This window comes from Cricetulus griseus, chromosome 4 (assembly GCF_003668045.3).
Source record: "Cricetulus griseus strain 17A/GY chromosome 4, alternate assembly CriGri-PICRH-1.0, whole genome shotgun sequence".
NCBI lineage: Eukaryota > Metazoa > Chordata > Mammalia > Rodentia > Cricetidae > Cricetulus > Cricetulus griseus.
In genome coordinates this window covers 212,429,683-212,450,238 of record NC_048597.1, presented here as the reverse complement: position 1 = coordinate 212,450,238, position 20,556 = coordinate 212,429,683, and the positions used below count along the sequence as shown (strand labels likewise).

Here is a 20,556-nt window from a genome sequence, read left to right as displayed (position 1 = left end):
TTGGGCCTTTATCTGGTCTCATTTTTTATCAGTTCTCAACAGTGTTTTACTGTCTGCATTAAATGCAGAATGAATCCCTTTAAAGTTGATTTTGAGTCTGGTGCACCTTTATTGAATACCATGGATGTAAGAATTGATAACCTCACCATAACCCACCAAACAAAATATTTTGTTTACTTTTTTCAGCTCCTGCTGACCTTTGACCCTATCCTTGTTGAGAAGGTTGCTATCTTATTGCACGACATTATGCAAGATAATCCACAATTACCTCGCCTCTATCTCAGTGGAGTGTTTTTCTTTATCATGATGTATACAGGTTCCAACGTGCTTCCTGTTGCTCGGTAAGAAAATGAAAATTGTCTTAAATTACCTGTTTATGTGACACACTTAACAGGAACTTTTGCATCATTGCTTTTTTATTATAATAGTTATCTAATTAAGTATCTAAAATTTGGAAAGTAGAAGAGAAGGTATTCAGAATTGTGCCAGTTTACCAGAACTAGTATTTGAAATTTATTTTATTATGTGTATACATATATTAAGTATAAATGGATTTATTTGTACATGCAGTCTTATATTTTGCTCTCTTACTAAATATTTCTATATTGCTGTGTAGCTTTAATATAACTGTACTTCGAAATCTTTATAGCACAATTCAGGTCTTTCCTCGGTCAAATTAATTTGGGAATATAGATTTATGAGTTGCCCTTTTAACTTCTTTTTAACCTTTTAAGAATTCATTAATGATCCATTCTTTAGAAACATAAAGTCACCAAAACCTAATCAGTTTTTTTTTTAATCTGAAAGACACTTTTTTTAATTTCTAGGTTTTTGAAATATACACATACCAAGCAGGCTTTCAAGTCTGAGGAGGTAAGCACATTAACTGCCCGTACACAGACAGTGAGTGAGCTGTCTCAACTCAGGTAGTTTTAGGAATGTGTGGTTGCTAGGCTGTAAGGGCTTGAGGGCAGGTACCACTTAGCAATTCATTCCTGTTCTTTGCAGTACCTGCACATGGAAAGGCTAAGCAGATTTTTTTAAATGGAAGTATTGCCCATTCTGCATACATTGAAATCACAACTATGAGTTATCATTTGGTAGCTCTTAGTGTGTTACCTCTTCAAGTCAGAGTCAGATTAGTAGTTTTTGTAGAGATGTTATTGTAATCTGAAATCCTTTATGATTCATTACGACTGGAACTTTCCTTGTGTTCAGATCCCCAGGCAGAAGAGATGGCAGGTTTCCTTTTTGAAGCTATACTGTATTCATGTGCTCTCGGAGTGTTCTTGCCCTTGCATTCAGGAAAACTGGGAGCAGAAGAAAGATGACACTTAGGAGGCCATCAACCTGAGATTTTATTACCTATCAGTTAGCAGCAGGTGCTTCAAACTTGTTAAGCTTTTGCTAGAGTGTTTAATTTTTTTAATTTACCCAAAGCAGACCACTAGTTAAGACATTGAACATTGTTATACCACTTTGACATTTCAAACTTGACAGTAATGAAGGTTTCATAGAGTAGCTACTGAAGAATCAAGAGAAATGAGTTTCTCTGACACTGTTTACATGAAATGGGCAGTGCCAGCATTTTACGGGGTTAATGAGTAGAAAGTGAGAATATAAAAAAGCAGTGTCTCTAGTGATGCTTAATACAGAATTAGTCTTTTGGGGGCATCCTTCCTTTCTCCTTTACTTCTGGGCATCAATATATGGGAAGTTTCTTTAAGAAAAAAACAAAACAAAACAACTGGGCAAGGGGGTTTTGTGTGTGTGCTTGCCTGTGTATCTGTGTGGAAGCCAGAGGTCAACTTGAGATGTATCTGTAGCCTCTCACTAAATGTGAAGTCCAGTGTTTCACCTGGGTTGGCTCATCAGTGAGCTCTGGGGATCTGCCTGTCTTGGTGTCATCTCCCTCCCATCCCCTTGCTGGGGTTACGTCTCCTGCTGCCTGCTCAGCTTTGATGTCGGTTCTGGGGATCTAAATCCAGACCTTCATGCTTGTGCAGGAAGCACTTTACCCTCTGAGAGAGCTCCCCAGACTCCAAAAACTTCTGTTTTAGAAATTATAGTCACCCTAAGAATTTTGAATAATTACAGCAAAATTCTATTTGTAGGAAGTCCCAAGTAATAGAACTCTAGGAAACAGAACAGCGCATTTTCACCCAGCAGCTTAACAAGTTAATTTATCACTATTGTTGGTAAAAAGTCTGAAAAGTCTTGCTTTTGAATTTGCTTCTGTTCCATCTCTACTGCTTTCCTAGAGAAGTAAAACTTGTTAACTCACCTAGATGGAAGGAAGAGAGTCATTTGCTTTCATTAGAACCAGATTTCAATCCTAAGAGAAATGACTTTTAAAATGTAGCATATTAAATTGTGAGCCAGATTTGGACTTCTTGATCCAGTTAGTTGTAATTATTTTAAATGAAGTTCCCCCCCCCTTAAATTCTATAGACATTTCATGAAAGCCAGCCTCTTTTAAGATCTTGATTTAAGGAATAGTGAGGTGGCTCATTAAATAAGGTCCTTGCTACCAGACCTAGAGGTCTGAATTGAGTCTCCAAGACCTACATAGTGGAAGGCGAGAGCCTACATCTACAAGTTATTCTCTGACCTCCATGAACATGCCCTGGCAGTGGGCGGACACACACACACTCTAAATAAATAATTTTGAAAAGAACTAGACTTACTAGATTTTGAAAATGGCGGATATGGGTAGAAACTATAGCAACTGGTAGAATACAAGGTAAGTAATATATGTCTTTATGGATCTTGTTGTCCATCATCCTTATTCGGCCACAGGCTCATCCTTAGTCCTGTGTGGTGGTGGTGCAGGTGACCCGACCCCCAGGATGGCTAAGGCTACTGCAAAGCTGGTGGCTGTTGCTTCTGCCTTTGCCTTCATATTTGGTTGTGTTCTTCTAACCCCCTACAGCACAAAAGTGGTTTGTTCCAGTTGTGTTTGTTTGTTTGTTTTAAGGCTCTCTCTCTCTCTCTCTCTCTCTCTCTCTCTCTCTCTCTCTCTCTCTCTCTCTCTCTCTCTCTCTCTCTCTCTCTCTGTAGTCCTGGCTATCTGGCCTTGAACTCACAGAGATCCATCAGAGATCCATCTTCCTCTATCCATAGTGCTGGGATTAAAGTTGTGCCCCACCACACTTGGCCTTGTGCTCTTTTCTTGAAATGCTCTAATTCATTTAGCAAAAGAAAAAAAAAAGTACAGGTGATTTTATTGTTCTAACTACATTTTGTCCGTATTTATTTATTTATTTATTTATTTATTTATTTATTTATTTGAAGACTAAAGGACAGGATATTTTCCAGAGAAGTATACTTGGACATATCCTACCTGAAGCAATGGTTTGCTACCTAGAAAATTATGAACCTGAAAAGTTTTCTGAGATTTTCCTAGGTGAATTTGACACTCCGGAAGCAATCTGGAGCAGCGAGATGAGGTGAATAACTCCTGGCTTTGTTTATGCTCAGAATGTTTGCTGCTGATCTCCTGGCTTGACTTCCATTGCAATAAGCATTCTTACAGTTTCTGTATGTTCCAAATCAACTGATAGGTTTTTAACAAGTTCTGAAGCTTCTTCTATTCTCATAGGAATTGATAAATTACTGTTAATAGATTTTTTTGTATAAGAGTGTGACCGGTTACTGCTAATGGCAATACAATCAAGACACACCTTCTGGATTCTTGGAAATTGGCATGTAATCCACAGACTATGCTCATATAAAATGAATCAGAACTTGATGAGCATTTCCTAGGTGTCTTAGTTAGGGTTTTATTGCTATGAAGAGACATCATGACCACAGAAAACGTTTAATTGGGGCTGGCTTACAGTTTCAGAGGTTTAGTCCATTATCATCATGGCAGGAAGCATGGGGGCAAACTGGCAGAAATTGCTGGAGAAGGAGCTGAGAGTTCTGTATCTTGATCAACAGGCAGCAGAAGGAGACTGGGTATAGCTTAAGCATGAGACCTCAAAGCCTGCCTCCACAGTGACACACTTCTCCAATAAGGCCACACCTTCTAATAGTGCCACTCCTTATGGGCCTACAGGGACCATTTTCTTTCAAACCAACACCTTAGCCAACAGGTTTTGACATTACAAGGAAAGGCATGCCAAGGGAGAAGTCTGTGGAAACAGGAAAAGGCGAGACCCAGAAACACATTTCAGTGTACACTGCACATACACTTCATCTGCTCATGACTGTTCATAGATCCAGGGTGATAGCTGCCTCTGTGAAGCCCTCAGCTTTCTTAACTGCCTGATGTTTGGTCTATGAGTCACTCAGTTCTCAAACCAACTTTACATTCTCCATGCCACCTATTTATTATCCTTAGATTTCTGGGCTAGGTTGACCTTTAGGCTTGTTTTATTCTAGACACTATTCTGTGTGTCAGTCATATTTTTGTTGGGGAAAATATGTAGGAATATGAATAAATTAGAAATAATTTTTATGTGTAATATTTTTCCTTTTAAATTGTATTGAATTCCTCTCTGAAAGATTTTTCTTACCACATTGAGTTCTGCTTAGCATAATGAGCTTGTTTCAGGCAGTAGCAAGCCTTCGTGCATGGCTGTCCTGCTACCTGGTATACATGCAAACACCATCAGATTTTGTATTGGCTGAGTTTTTAGTAGGAAAGACTGAGTAGATCGACATTTGTCTTTGATCTTTATTACTGAGATCTTTATTACTGATTACTTTATTACTGCTAGATTTATTTTTCCTGGGTGTACACAGTATAATTACAATACTCAGTAACATTTAATCTAGCTTTATAATTGAGTAGTTCTGAAGATTTATGTAATTTTCTTGCATGATTACCTATGTTTCTCTTTAAGTAAACTAATCCTTCAGAATGCCTGAACGGAAGCTTCTGTGATTGTAGGCGCCTCATGATAGAGAAGATTGCTGCTCATCTTGCTGACTTCACACCTCGCCTGCAGAGCAATACAAGAGCACTTTATCAATATTGTCCCATCCCAGTTATCAATTATCCACAGCTAGAAAATGAACTATTTTGTAATATTTATTACCTCAAACAACTTTGTGATACACTCCGTTTTCCAGATTGGCCAATTAAAGACCCAGTAAGTTCAGTTTGTTCCTTCTTACAGAGTATTCCTTTGAACTGTGTGTATATGTTGCTGTGATTGGCTTAATAAAGAGGCTAACTGGCCAATAGCTGGACAGAATAAGGTTGGGGGAGAACCAAACAGAGGATGCTGAGAAGAAGAAGGGGGAGTCAGAAGAATTGACAGGAGATGCAGAGGGAGCAAGACATTCTGCAGGACAGATAAATCCATGAGCCACATGGCAGCACATAGGTTAATAGAAATGGGTTAATTTAATTGTAAGACCTAGTTATAATCCAGAGCTATTGGCCAGCATTTATAACTAATAATGAGACTCGGTAGTCATTTAAGAGCGGCTACAGGACAGAAACTTCTGCCTACAAATGGTGCCCCATGTTGTGTGTCAGATAAAACGTTTATCTAATTATTCTTTGCCAGTAAAAAATCAGTAGTCAGATATCAGGCTAAGAACCCAAAAGATCATAAAAGCAGGGGAACAGACACCAGTGACTTCCTACCTCTCCCATTCCTTCCTTCAAAGGACTGAGATCCTCTCTCAGCCTCGCCTTACTACTTCCTATCTCCTATCTGTCCACAGTCCTCCAAACCTCTATGGTTAATTTTGGTCAGCTAGTGGCTAGCTCCACCCTCTAACTCAAAGCAAGTTTTATTTTTAGGATGAAATCAAAATATCACATAGCACCTTCTTAAACTACAAAAACAATTTCTAAACACTTTTGGATAGTTTTTCTTTCTGTGATACAGAGGATAGTAGCTTCTTTTAGATAGTCACAGTGTACATGCCAGCAGTCCCCACTGCATGGGGACTGAGCTCATGGTCATAGGTGTTTGGTATCTGAGACAGTTTTAGGTTGACTGTTAAGGAGTCTGTGTATATTCAGAATATTGCCTGATTTCACCAAGCCTCAGGGTTCATCTCTAGAATGGAGGTGATAGAAATGTTAGCTGCTGTCTGTAAGAGAGGTTCTGAAGATAGAGTATTCATGTAAATGTCACTCCCGGGTGTACAGAAGAGCAGATCTGGAGTCCTTGGGTGTGGGAAGGAGGAAAGTAGGTCTGGGTGCCCGTGCATTGTAACTTCCCATTAAAGGTGTCAGAACATTTGCCATTGGTCCCACACGGCACTGTATCTGCACGGTGCTGTGACCAGACATAGACAAGCCTGGCACTGGTTCAGACAGGGTTCTACATGAAATGATAGAAAGCGTCTAAGCTCTTCAGTGATACAGAGTTTTATTCACTGGGAAATGCACTTTGCAGAATTTAACGTGCTTTTCAGACTTTAAAGAATTAGCTTGAGTGGTAAACCCCTGTGTTTCCCTGTTTTCTGGACTGAGGCAGGAAGGTTGCAAGGCCAGCCTGGCACATTTCAAGAAAAAATAATTGAGTCTGACAGTGTGTGTAAAGCTGTATGCTCCTTTGGTGTACAAGCATGTGATGGTATTCGCTGTTGTCTCCCCATCCCTGTGCAGCCTCAGTGAGTTCTCTGTCCCCTGCATTGGTTTGAATGTCAGCATATTAATAATAGTACGTGACCTAAAGAGAGGTTCCACAATGTGCTTGCTTTCTTAGTACAGTGTATCTTGTACTAATTTTGATATTTTCTGTGTTTTATGATTATTTCTTTAAAAGTTAACAGTAGAGATACATTGGTGAAGAATAAAAATATAATTTAAACAGAAGGAAGTTCTGTAACTAATAAGTTGGCGCCAACTGTGTCAAGATTTTTGCATTTCATTACACTGTTAGTTGGATAGCCTAGAAATACTGATTTAAATAAACACAGCACAAATATTGTACAAACCTAAAATTATATTTTGAATCCTTTTATTTTACTGGATACAGATTTTACTCCTTTTTCTTTAAGGTTAAGCTTCTGAAAGATTCCCTTGACGCTTGGAAGAAGGAAGTGGAAAAGAAGCCGCCTATGATGTCGATAGACGATGCTTACGAAGTGCTCAATCTGCCTGCAGGCCAGGGGCTGTGAGTTATTTCATTACTACAGTAGTATATGTCTGCCTTAGCTTAAGGCATTGGTATCAAAGATAAAAATTCATTTAAACAAGCCATCTTAAAGGGTAGGGTTTTTGTTTGTTTGTTTGTTTTGGGGGTTGGCATATTTATTGATATCAAGGCCCATGAGAATAATCTGCAATTCTAGCCACTGGCTGTGACATATTACAGATTTACTAACCAGATACATTCTTGTGATCTTGTTGGTAACCATTGCATTTTATCAATTGAACTGTTGTGTGCACTGTGCCTGGCCATCACCTGGCACATGGTGCTCCTGAACATTCTTGGTTCCTGCCTGCTCCTCCAGTGCATGCTGTGTGTGGGGAAGTCTGGTAGACGTGTGTGCCCAGGACACTGCACTCAGATCAGCAGCATCCCTGGGGAGTCTGTAGTGACTACACACCATAGAGAAAAATGGCTTAAAAGGCATTCTTTAGAGTACAGAATGTTTGCAAAATTTCCTTAATATTGATTGATACAGTAACTTAGAATTACACAGTTTGCAGTGGCATTGTAGACATTTTGATGGATTGTTAGATTTTAAAGCATACTTCTTTGTTTATCAAATCCCAAATACAGTTTTCTAAATTTTTTAATAGATAATATTAAAACTATGTTGTAAACAACTGCATTTTATAATATAAAGTTCCTTGCTTAGGGAACTTTTAGCTTTTGCTTTACCTATAAAGATAACATAAAAATATAATCTTACTTAAATCTTACTGGATTTAATTGGACACCTAATATTTGGGATTGATATACAGTTCCAAATATGGGATCGGTGTACAATTTCTGACATATATGTGAGCATATTGCAGCATCCTGTTAGATAATTGTGTAGTTTTTCATGTACCTTACTGTATTCACAGACAATTTCCCTCTTTCCAGGCATGATGAAAGCAAGATCAGAAAAGCATACTTCCGACTCGCACAGAAGTACCATCCCGATAAGAATCCAGAAGGAAGGGTACGTGCTGCCTTTGGAATGGCTTCACTCAGTTTTGTTCTGGTTGCTTCATCCTATGTACCTGATATGAGCAGGGTTCTAGCCACAGCCTGTGCTTTCTCAGTGGGTAGTCTCTCTGTCTACTGGAAGTGCTGTTCCTGTGACTAGTATGTTTAGGACAAATTTATTCTCTAGTCTTACCCATTTCTGTTTGAGAATTAATTCTAATCATCAACCATAGAATAATAGATAAACTGTATTTAAGGTATGTCAGCACCATGCAGATTAAGTGATATCATGTTTTTTTTTTTTCAAATGGCACCCAAAATTCTTACTGTATTGAGTGAAGAAGTAGGGAATTGGAAACACAAGAGTATTTCTGACAAGGAAGACCTGATGTTGAAAAGATGCCACTTAAGTGAATATAAACCTTTTCAAAGTTAAAGGCCTGGTTGGCTTTTGTTTTGTTTTTGTTTCATTTTTATTTGCTTTTAGATTAAAAGGAGTCGTTTAATGGGTTTTTGTTGCTGCTGCTGCTTTGTTTTGTGAAGTTAGTGATTCAAATTCATCTTTAAAAAATAAAATAAAATAGAAAGTCTGGCATTACTTGTCAAATTGCTAGGCTTAACTTTTTAGATTATTAAAATACTGAATAAAACTATTGTAGCAAAAGTGACAGGAGTCAGACTCTCACATAAGGCTGTATGCTGCTGCTGACGGACATCTCGTTTATAGTAAATCATATGCTGACTCCAAGTTGCAGGATCCTCATGAAGACACTAGTGCTACACACCCAAATAGCTGTTTTGCAGATTAAATAAGATAATGCAATTTAAGACAGTGCTTGTCACAGCGCTCAGTAAACGGTAGCACTTGGGCTCAGACAGATGAATTAGCAGGTAAAGGTGCTTGCCACCGAACCGGAACTCAAAATGCAAAGAGAGAGCTAACTTCGGCAAGTTGTCCTCTCATCTCCACATATTAGGTGGCAGGTGTGCGCCCCTGCCCCCTCCCACATAGGCAAAAATGTAATAGAAAAGTTTTTAAAGAATAAAATGAACAGTACTTCTTATCAATAATCTTCCTACATTGTCAGTCTTTGGTGTATATGGGGAGCTTAGGGATTTTTGTTGTGTTTTTTGTTTTAGGTATTTTTTGTTTGTTTTGTTTTGAGACAGGGTCTCATATATCTTGGGCTGATTTCTAGCTGTCATACAGCCAAGGATGACCTTAAACTTCTGTTACCCTTATCTTTTGGGGTTGCAAGCATGTATGCCCAGCTTCTTCGGTGCTAAGTATCAAACCAGAGCTTCATGCATGCTAGGCAAGAGCCTTGCCAACTGGGCTGCATCTCCAGGCTCTTTAGTATATGTGACTTCACATATACTTATGGCATATTTTAAATTTTTATTTAAATATTTTTCCTTGCATAAAATTGAAATCCTTGGCTACTTATTCAGGAAAAAAAAAAATGTAGTTTCCTCTTACAGTATTCCAGCTAGAAAGCAGATGGAATGAATTCCTTAATGTGAAAATAAAATAATTAAAGAAATTGGTGATTTAAATAACCAAGTACCAATTATGTCTTGTTTTAAGTTTTAATTAAGAAAATTTCTAACTAAAACCTAATTGTCTGTGATTACATACAGGACATGTTTGAAAAAGTAAATAAAGCATATGAATTTTTATGTACCAAGTCAACAAAAATAGTGGATGGGCCAGATCCAGAGAATATAATTTTAATTCTGAAAACACAGAGCATCCTTTTCAACCGCCATAAAGAAGGTAAATTCTCCGTCATGACAGATCATAGATTATTTTACCACTCATCTTACTGAGTTACTTGTTCTGCAGCATATTCTAAAGAATTTGAAAGTGTTTTTGCAAAGGACTCTGGGAATTGAGTTTCTGGTTCAGGAAAGCAGCTGTCTTCCAGAAGAAGGTCTCAAACGGTACCTGCTGTGTGCCTTCTCTTCTGCCTGTGATTTTCAGGATTTTGCACCAACAAGGTTTCAGTATTCCTTCCCAAATGAGGTTTCTGTTCTGTGGTGCTACGGGGTTAATCTGTGTTTAGCCATCTAGCATCTAGCCATACATTGAATGATATATAAGCTAGTAAATAGACTCACAACATTAAAGATTGTTTAGTGATCTTGGTTGACATGTAAGGGACTGCCTGACCTGGCTCCAGCAGCCCCAGAAGGTGGAGAACACCAAGCGTGTTTGGGTTTTAAAATGAAGAAACTTGAAAAGATTGTTCATTTCACACCTTCTGTTACACACTGTCTCTCTCAAGACCCTGTGTCCTTTGGAATGGTTAGAAAAACACTGGTTTCTGTGAAATGAGGGTCACTTCAGGGTTCAGGATTGTCCATGTATTTTCATGGCCATTGTAGTTCTAGCAGTTAACAGCCACAATTTCTAAGGCTGTGGTGAAAATATTTCTTTGTTGAGTTTAATGTACCAGATAATTGTATTGGCTTAGGAACAATGTAAGATGGTGTGGAGAGAGAAGGAAGAAAGAGTACATGGTGAGGATTTGAGAACAGCATGGATTGTCTGGGGAAGTCGAGAGGGAGTTGCACTTGGATTCTGGAGGTTGAGGAGAGCTGTGATCAACATGCTTTTGTATATGACATGAAGACAGCATGTACATAAACATCTTAGTCAGAGCTAAGAACGAAGTTACAAATGTATCTCAAATAATTTATGTTTTAAACATACACACATACATACTCTTACATAAGTGTTTACTTTTTTTTCCTTCTTAAGCCAGCTTAAAACAGTATAATTTAAGGCAGATAATTATTGCTCAGCTTCAAAATACAAAAAAACTTTATTCTTATTTCAAGTGAAAGTACAAAGGTGCTTAAGAATACCATGGCCGAGGGGGCTGGAGAAATAAATGGCTCAGTGGTTAAGAGCATTGGCTGCTCTTCCATTCACAAGACCTAGGTTCAATTTCCAGCACCCACATGGTAGCTCACAACCATCCTTAACTCCAGTTCCTGCGGGGGTCCAGTGCCCTCTTCTGGCCTCCCAGGACATCAGGCATGCACAAATGATATATAAATGCAGATAAAAAAACTCATACACAAAAATTTAAAAATATCTTATGACTGATTATTTGCATATCTTTGCCTCATCTAATATTTGTTTTTTTAAAAAAAAAAAAAAAACAGACTGGATTTAAATTTTTCATTGTATACCTGCAGATGACAGCTTTCACCTCTGAGTGTACTTATCAGCAGAGCTAGGTAAATAGTTAATACATTTTTTAATTTGGTATTTCTGGAGGCAGTTTATATTTCAAGACTTGTAAATGTTTAAAACAAATAGTAAAATAGAAGACATGGGGAGCCTGTTCTTAGAAGCTGGTCACACAGTTCTCACTTGTACTCCTTAAGAGAGATGTGTGCTAAGTGCCAGTGTAATTACAGGAACACTTGCTGTGTCTGCTGAATGCAATCAGGTGAAAAATTACAAAGGTCACATGGATGACAGAAAACAGATATTCAAAAAAAATCAGTTGTCTCCATGCTAAGTGCAGTTAATTTACCAGAAAGTATTGTAATTCACCACATGATTTCACCAAAAAGAAAAGGTAAATTAGGAGACGTTTAGTATGTGAGCCATTTTATTTTTTGAGGTACTGTAACTGAATCATGGTGTGACTTTAACACTGTCTTTCTGTTGTTTCAGAGTTACAGCCTTATAAATATGCAGGATACCCAATGCTAATTAGAACTATAACAATGGAGACCTCGGATGACCTCCTTTTCTCAAAAGAATCACCACTGTTGCCTGCGGCTGCAGAGCTGGCTTTCCACACAGTCAACTGCTCAGCCCTAAACGCGGAAGAACTCAGAAGAGAGAATGGGCTAGAGGTAATAGTGTCAAGCCTCAAGCTTATCTTAACTTGCCCACCTGGCTCCTAGCAGACAGCTCAGAATCTCTCAAAACAAATGCATTTGGGGCAGTTTTCCCTTTTCCTTTATTCCAGCAGATAGCATATTTTATAGCAAGAGTTGGAGTGCTGAGTTAGAGGTGGTAAAGATAATGTCACTTATAAAGTAGTTCCTGGGAATGGTTTTAAAAAGCCCTTGAGGCCCTTTATTTACTTGTTTATTTAACAAATGTCAATTTAGTTACCAAATATGTAACATTAAAAGGTTATGTGCTCTTATTCATGCTGGAAAAGGCTTTTTACCCTTCTTCCTTGACAGGTGTTGCAGGAGGCATTTAGTCGCTGCGTGGCTGTCCTGAATCGCTCCAGTAAACCAAGTGACATGTCAGTGCAGGTGAGGCTACATGTTATGTTAGACGGGTGGTTCAGATGTCAGCTGGGGTGTTCCTTAAAACACAGGTCACTGCCTTCCACCCTACTGCGTTTCTCAGTGTAGAGTGGGACTGATGATGTAGTTCTCAGGCAGGTTTGCAGACAAGGCAGGTGCCATCAGAGCACCATCAGAGCACCACTAAATGTCCTCACTCCAGTAACTCCTCACCCCTCTCTCTTTTGGTTTTACAAGATGGGGTTTCTTTGTGTAACAGCTCTGGCTGTCCTGGAACTGGCTCTGTAGACCTGGCTGGCCTTGAACTCACAGAAGTCCGCCTGCCTCTGCCCTCTGAGTGCTGTGATTAAAGATATGTGCCACCATGGCCCAGCACCTTTCTCTTTTTAAAAAAGATGGAGAGCAGTGTGCTGGACCCTCAGGTTCCCATCACCACTTAAACACTCGTCACATTTGTCATTCTTGTGTGAGTCACCTCTGCACCTCTCTGGTTTCTTCCTCTGCTCTCCACACAAGTATATTAACAGGCTGCTGTTTGTCAAGGTTGAAATCGCTTGATTCTTTGATAGAAACCCATCATGAATTCACTAAATTATAGAGCATGGCTTTTTATGTGACTCTTCCTTTCCTTAGGCTTTGATTGTAAATGAATTGAGTACTGGCTCTGAGTTTCATCTGCTGTGTTGAGGTGGCTTGTATGAAAAGAATTTGTGATACCCTGCTATGTTAATAAATGTGCAAAAATACCTTAACTAAGAGCTGCATGAACTTTTTTAAAATAAAAGTTGAATGGTATTTAAGGCATTAAGTTTACATTCTCTGTTGTATGGTATTTTGTGTTTTATTGTTTGCTTTTTCATAGCACTTTTAACATTTTTTTAAAAAAATAAAACTATCTTAGCTTAGTGGTGGCACAAAAACAAGCTGTGGTGTGTATGCCCACGGTATGCTGACCTCTGCATCTATAAGAAATCTTAGGAAGATTTGTCCTAATCTAATCAGAATGTCCTGTTTAATTTTGGAACATCACTCACACATCTGTGTAGATTATCTTCTGTCGTGTTTTACATAAGGACTGTACATGTGATTGCCTGGCTCTTACGCTGTCTGCAGGTTTGTGGACACATAAGCAGGTGCTACAGCGTGGCCGCACAGTTTGAAGAGTGCCGGGAGAAGATCACAGAGATGCCCGGCATCATCAAGGACCTCTGCCGAGTGTTGTACTTTGGCAAGGTATAGCTCACAGCTGTCCTTTCTGGGCACAGCCCCTGTGGGTTTTCTTTTCAGACAGCAAGTGCTTCATTTACAGCCATGTGTTTACCCAAAATTATTTCTAAGTATAGTACTCGTATTTTTTAAGTATCCTTCTAGAAACATTGCTGTTAGTGATGGGTTTATTCTTATTCTGGCCCACAAAAAGTAAGACTGTAGTGACATAGCCAGAAGAAGTGAGTGTCAATTTCTAAGGAGGAAGGAGAGAAGATGAGACTAAGATCTAATAAAAGGGCAGGACTTTGTAAAAGTTGTGATGCAGTCACTGCTCACTGTGAGGGCTTCTGAGATCTAAGACATGCTGATTCCCAACCTGGAACTGCCGAGAGAAGTGGGCTCTGAAGATGCTGTGGCTGGCTGCGAAGAGACCTGAGCTGAGTTGAGTAGAAAGGATGGAGGTGCTGACGTTGGAGTGAGGCGCCTGGGACGGGGGAACCTGATAAAGTTCCTGGGCTGCTTCTGCTTGATGCCTTCAGAAGGTTTAGTAGGAACAAGGGCACTGGTGTGAAGCTCAGATCTCTGATTGTATTAGCAGTGTTGCTGTTGTTACTCCATTTCATTTAGATGGAAGTGGAGAAAGCCGATTCTCTGAGTCTCCACACACTCCTAAGATATTTTGTTTGAAAAGATAGCTAGCTTGGCATGGGTTCATAGCTGGTTTCCCTTGGCAGCGTTTTTCACCTTGCAAATCAGTTCTGTTCTTTTCCTTGCAGAGTATCCCACGGGTGGCTGCCCTTGCAGTGGAATGTGTCAGTTCTTTTGCTGTGGACTTCTGGTTACAGACACATCTATTTCAGGCTGGAATTTTGTGGCATCTGCTTGGTTATCTGTTTAACTATGACTATACATTGGAAGAGAGTGGCATTCAGAAAAATGAAGAAACAAACCAGCAGGTAACTTTAGTTAAAAACCATGTAGACTTTTAGTAAATATTTAGAAAGCAAAGCTTGAGCCATACAGAGACACAGTGTTTCAAAATGGCTGTTGACTGCTCCTGAAGCTGGCAAACATTCTTTAAATGTAACCCAGAGTGACCTCAAAATCACCACATGGCCCAGATTGTCTTCCTGTCTCCCAGCTCTCTAGGGCAGGGATTATAGCTGTGCACTGCTGTGTACAACCACTTCTGATTTTAACCATTTATGCTTGAGGGATTTAAGGCAAGGGAATTGAAGGAGTGGAAATCATGTAATATTTTCTCAGTTACTCAGAGTCAATATTATGATTTCAGGATTATATAATAGGGAATTGTAATAATGTATCAGGCTATTGGGACTAGCTTTCCCCAGCATCTTTGTACTTGTGTGATTTTTATGTGTCTTCCATTTCTTGCTTCATATTTGTTGTCATTTATTGCTCATATTCCCAGCGTGTACACCTAGCAGTTAGGTCTCCCTTTCTGTCTCTCTCTCTTCACCATACTTCCAGGTGATTCTGTAAGACACTGCATTGGGTACAGATGAGCATGTTCAGGCTAAAGGGGTTTCCCTGTTTAAAAAGAAAATAAATCTTGAATGCAGAACTTTTGTGATGCTAATATTGGTATGCCTGTGCCAGCTGTTTCCTTGATGATCATTTAAATGTTTCTATACAATATTAACTCCATAAAGTTAATTGTGTCACTTATGTAAGGAAACATACCTACTTTAATTTCTTTTTTTTTTTTTTAATAACAGGAAGTGGCCAACAGTCTTGCCAAGCTCAGTGTCCATGCTCTGAGTCGCCTTGGTGGGTATTTGCCTGATGATCAAGCAACCCCAGAAAATCCAACCGTAAGGAAGAGTTTGGCTGGCATGCTGACACCCTACATTGCTAGAAAGCTTGCTGTGGCTAGTGCTACTGAGGTACGGGCTATAGCACTAGCTGGGTCTGTGAACAGTGCAAAAGGAACTGGATAATCCCAATTGCTCTGAGAAACCTGAGAACTGAGTATTCATTTGCTTATTGTCTTAGCCAAGAAACTGAGTGTATTGTGGGTTTATGGCAGTGACAACAGACCTTAGAGTCTAACCTCTGGGACAGAGTTAGCTTCATGTTTCTCAGCAACAGAGCCCACCATTATCTTTACCAGCCTTGAAGCCTTGAAGGACTAGGACAATAGAATGAATTGTAGTGATGCTTCTAGTCAGGGACTAAGTTTGTTTAGATGTTTGTTATAATTCATAGCTTATTCTTGGTCAAGGTTGAAATGCTGAAAATAGATCCGTGCAGCTCCACACCCCTGCTTACGTTCGTTTACATCAGTACATGGTAGATAAGTACCACTTCAGCGCCCTCACAACCTGTGTGTCCTCTTTGGTGAGGGTCACTGAGAAGCATTCTAGGACAACAGCATTAAGGAATTCAACTGTAAAACTGCACTCAGTAGGTGCTGTGTCGAGTGCTTTGGATAAGAGAAACCTCAGGACGTTACAAGGCTTCGACACTTAAACAACAGCATGTAGTTGTTAATGCTACAGATCCCACAAAGTCAAGGCCATCCTTGCCACAGGATGAGGCAACAAAGATTGTGAATGAACAGGTTAGACCCCATGTTTGGTGTTAGAAAACCAGTGGACTATTGGATCTGCACCAGATGTTAGCCGTGGTCACCCTCAAGTGGTAGAATGGAGGGCCACTTTTCCTTCTTCTTTCCTTCCCTCCTTCATTACTGTCATCTTGTACTTTCATGAGGCAAAAGTCCTCAGGTTTCCAAAGTTCCAGGCACATTTATAGTCTGAGCCCTTGCTTGCTTGGCAGTTGTATGTGCTTTCGATGCTCTGGTATGGGACTTCAGTTCCCCTGAGGAGGAACCAGCTGTGTTCTCCCCCAGGTCTTCTGCTCTAGATCAGTGTTTTTTGTTGACTACAGGCACCCTCTCCAGAAATACCAGAAACTTCAAAATCACCCTCTGCAGCCTTAAATCTATTTTATTTCAAGATCAAGTCTTTCCATAATTTCTATCTGTATTTCATGAGATTTGTTTGAAACTGCCTGGTCTCAGCATGAGGATTTTTCTTATCATTATTTTTCTCGAGTAGTCTATAACCTTTGAAAGCAAGGCTTGGATGGCTTTGTAGATGATGAAGCTTACTTGCTGTCTTAGGTACTGTTCTGTTGCTATAAGGGGATGCTATGACCCAGGCAGCTTTCAAAGAGAACATTTAATTGGGGGCTTGGTTATTGTTTCAGAGGGTTAATCTGTAATGGGAGACTGTCTATCTCGGTCTCACTGGACTGGTTTCTTCCTACCCACTGGGTTCCTGCAGCTGCTATGAAATAACCACTCAGGAACTTCATATATATTTATAAGTGTTTGGCCATTGGCTTAGGCTTCTTATTGGCTAGCCCTCTCTTAGTTATTAACCCATTTCTATTACTCTGTGTATTGCCACATGGCCTTGGCTTACCGAGGTGATGCCCTGGCATCCTGCTTTCCTGGCGGCTACATAGTGTCTCTCTCTCTGCCCTTCTCCCTGCCTCTTTGTTCGGAATTCGCCCCTAGCTAAATTCTGCCTGGACAGAACAGCTGTTTGGCCAAAACAGCTTTATTCATCAACCAGTAAGAGAAACACCTAATCACGGCATACAGAGGGATCCCCCATCAGTCCATGGTCAGCATGGCACGGGGAGTGTGGCTTCAGGCCGGCATGGCACTAAAGCAGTCACTGGGAGCTTATATCCTTATCAGAAGGCAGAGGCAGAGAGGTGAGACTGGGCCTGGTGTGTGCTTTTGAAACCTCAAACCCACACCCAGTGACACACCTTTTCCACAAGGCCACACCTACTAATCCTTCCCAACAGTTATACCAGCTAGGAACCAGACATTCAAAATATATGAGCCTATGGGGCAGTTCTTCACACACCACACATGCTCTTTCTTCCTGGCCTAGAGCTCTAGAAATTATAAATAGAAACATGTTTTCATTCAGACCCTTGAGGTGTGGAATATGTGCTTACACCACAGTTGGAGAGCCAAAGGGAAGCATCATGCGCCTGCAGAGCTCCTCAGCTGCAGCCTGAGTCAGGGACATCCAAGACTGGAAATCCAAGCTGGGCCCACCCCCCATTCTCCTTAGAAGTGTGCTTCATGAAGATACAGGTTTTGTTTCAAGCATATATGTATTTAGAAACACTTACTGCTCACTAGATACTTTGGTACTGGGTTTCACAGAGCAGAACAAAGACTGAGGAGTTGATTGAAATCAGGCTCAGATTCCCTCCCACCCCCATCACATTTACTGATAGAAGACCTGTGACAAATAATCCAGCTTTAGTAGCCTTGGTTTTCCTTAACTTTAGCAAGATGAAGTGCATCAGCAAGCTTGTCAGACTTACAGAGGTACCAACTGCAGTCTGACACTCAAGGCTCCCTGAGTGTCACCTAACAGTATACTGTCTTGCTAGGTTCTGAAGATGCTTAACAGCAACACAGAGAGCCCTTATTTGATGTGGAACAACTCCACAAGGGCAGAACTGCTTGAATTTCTTGAGTCCCAACAAGAAAATATGATTAAAAAGGTATGTTACTGTTTTATATGCTCTTAGGTGACTTATTCTGATGGAATCTGTCTTGATGATGCAAGATGTGCTATTTACCAATTAGATGTGAAATCAATAGCTTTTGGCCACCTCTGATTGGCCCATTTTAAGGATAGCCTGGTGTTGTATACAATAATACCTTGGGGTATTAGAGAGATGGCTCAGCATTTGGGAGAATACACACCAATGTTCCAGAGGGCCTGAGTTTTATCCCCAGTCCCTATAACTCCAGCACCAGCTACTTACATACATGTAACTCCGGGTCTGAGTGTGCTCATTTCTTAGTCAGTTCTACCCCCACCCCATAGCGTGGCTGAGCCAAATGTTCCCTGGAGGAATGAGAGGAGCGGTGTCATCACCTGCTTTATATTGCCACTCTAGTTCTTGACTCACCCCAGTGACCTGCTGAGACTTCAGAATGAGTCCTAATAGTCTTAGCAGAAGTAAAACGTTCTTCTGCCTACTCCAGCCATGTCCTACCCACACGCCACACCACACCACATGTGCCCTCTCTCAGAAACATTCAGTGCAGTGAGACAAAAGGATATATTTATGAACTGAACATTAAATCCTTACATCTAACAGTCTCTTTTTCTTTTTTTGAAGGGTGATTGTGATAAGACGTATGGGGCAGAATTTGTCTACAGTGACCATGCCAAAGAACTGATTGTGGGCGAGATTTTTGTTAGAGTATATAATGAAGTTCCAACTTTCCAGCTAGAGGTAAGTGCTTGGCTTCTCATTTTGTCTGCTGATCATGTTTACTGAAGACTACTACTGTCTTACTCAAGTTGTACAAATTGGAATTTATACCACTTTATTTGCTGAGCTCATTATAAACTGTCCTGGGTAAGTAGGAGCTTCTTCATCTGGGTCAGTGGTTCTCAACCTGTGGGGCTCACCCCTTTGGGGTCAAGCAGCCCTTTTACAGGGTGGCGTGGCAGGTATTTACACTACGATTAATAACAGCAACAAATTACAGTGAAGAAGTGAACTTACGGTTGGGCTCATCACAACATGAAGAACTTTATTAAAGGTCTCAGCGTTGGGAAGTTGAGAGCCACTAATCTAGATTGTTGAAAAATTGAGTTGAAGAATCATAAAGCTCATTAAACAACTACTTGTTTCTTAGCTGTCCCTTCCACTTGCTGCTTTGGGGGAAAGGCAAAAATTTTGTGGTTGAGTGGCTTGTAAAGAGAGAAGTGGATCATACTCTGTGTGTGTGTGTGTATGGATGTGTGCACACATATGTGACATAGGGTCTTGCTTTGTGGCCCAGGCTGGCCTTGAACTCAGACTTCTCACATAGCTAAGATTACAGACATTTACCACCAAGCTGGGTGAGAAGCCATGCTTTGTTTTAGTACTTGCTCCTGAAATAGGAATTTGCCAAATTATAATGTATATTATTATTCACAGGATAATGTACTTAACTAGCTAGTCAACAAAATGAGTTAAGTCATTAGAAAAGACCCCTCTGAATTTCTGCTGTAACTATATGTAATTTTTGTATTATAAAAATACAATTTAATTGTAAAAAAAATCACACATTATGCTCTTATTTAGAATGGTAAAGGGGAAGATACCTAATCTTAAAATTATAGCAAGATACTGTCAAAAGTGTGTAAGATCTCAGAAAGTTAAGTAAATTTTAATTCGTTTTGGTTTTTCCCACTCCTTTATGCATAGTTGTATTTGTATGTGTTCATAGTTTAATCACATCCAATCAGTTTCTTGATGTTTTTTCTTTTGCTGTAAAATTTTCAAGATAGGGTTATTGCAATGGCACGCACATTAATATATATGTGTGTGCTTGGCTTAGGTTCCCAAAGAGTTTGCTGCAAGCCTCTTGGATTATATAGGCTCTCAGGCTCAGTACCTCCACACATTCATGGCCATCACTCATGCTGCAAAAGTGGAGTCGGAGCAACACGGAGACCGCTTGCCAAGAGTGGAAATGGCCCTGGAGGCTCTGAGAAATGTCATCAAATACAACCCAGGTGTGTGATTGTGCTCTTGACTCATAGCACCATTATATTAGAGCAGCCAAAGAGTTCCAAAGCACTCTCAGTTTTATTGTGAAGACTCGGGGAAAAGCCACACTTGGCTCCTCTGCTACAATTGATATAATAATACAGGGAGTTGACTCCATAATGTCTGCTAAGGCGAGGAGAAAGGCCAAGGCACTGTGTGTAGAAGAATTCATGTTTAAGAAAAAATAAATTGAAATAGCACCATTTGTTAGTGTGAATTTTCACATTACTGGTATAAATTGGCATGTCGTGTAGACATGCTTGGATTTATTTATTAGATGATCTAAATTTTTCCTCTTTTGTCCTCAACACAGTATTATTTGCATCTGGACACTCATATTTTTTTTTAAATTGTCTGAAGTTTTTGG

At 39.9% G+C, this 20,556-nt stretch overlaps 1 protein-coding gene across 2 annotated transcripts in view; it reads left to right on the top strand.

The window, feature by feature from the left end:
- Dnajc13 (DnaJ heat shock protein family (Hsp40) member C13) overlaps positions 1-20,556 on the top strand; it is a 106,040-nt gene that overhangs the window by 65,756 nt on the left and 19,728 nt on the right. For both annotated transcript variants that reach the window (XM_027414353.2, XM_035443910.1), the window contains exons 30-44: positions 187-341; positions 828-873; positions 3,295-3,449; positions 4,898-5,099; positions 6,973-7,088; positions 8,010-8,088; positions 9,717-9,852; positions 11,770-11,954; positions 12,294-12,368; positions 13,476-13,595; positions 14,348-14,527; positions 15,311-15,478; positions 18,021-18,134; positions 18,762-18,878; positions 19,978-20,155. In XM_027414353.2, coding sequence (XP_027270154.1) covers positions 187-341; positions 828-873; positions 3,295-3,449; positions 4,898-5,099; positions 6,973-7,088; positions 8,010-8,088; positions 9,717-9,852; positions 11,770-11,954; positions 12,294-12,368; positions 13,476-13,595; positions 14,348-14,527; positions 15,311-15,478; positions 18,021-18,134; positions 18,762-18,878; positions 19,978-20,155 — 2,026 coding nt within the window. The remainder of the gene's footprint in view (positions 1-186; positions 342-827; positions 874-3,294; positions 3,450-4,897; positions 5,100-6,972; positions 7,089-8,009; positions 8,089-9,716; positions 9,853-11,769; positions 11,955-12,293; positions 12,369-13,475; positions 13,596-14,347; positions 14,528-15,310; positions 15,479-18,020; positions 18,135-18,761; positions 18,879-19,977; positions 20,156-20,556) is intronic.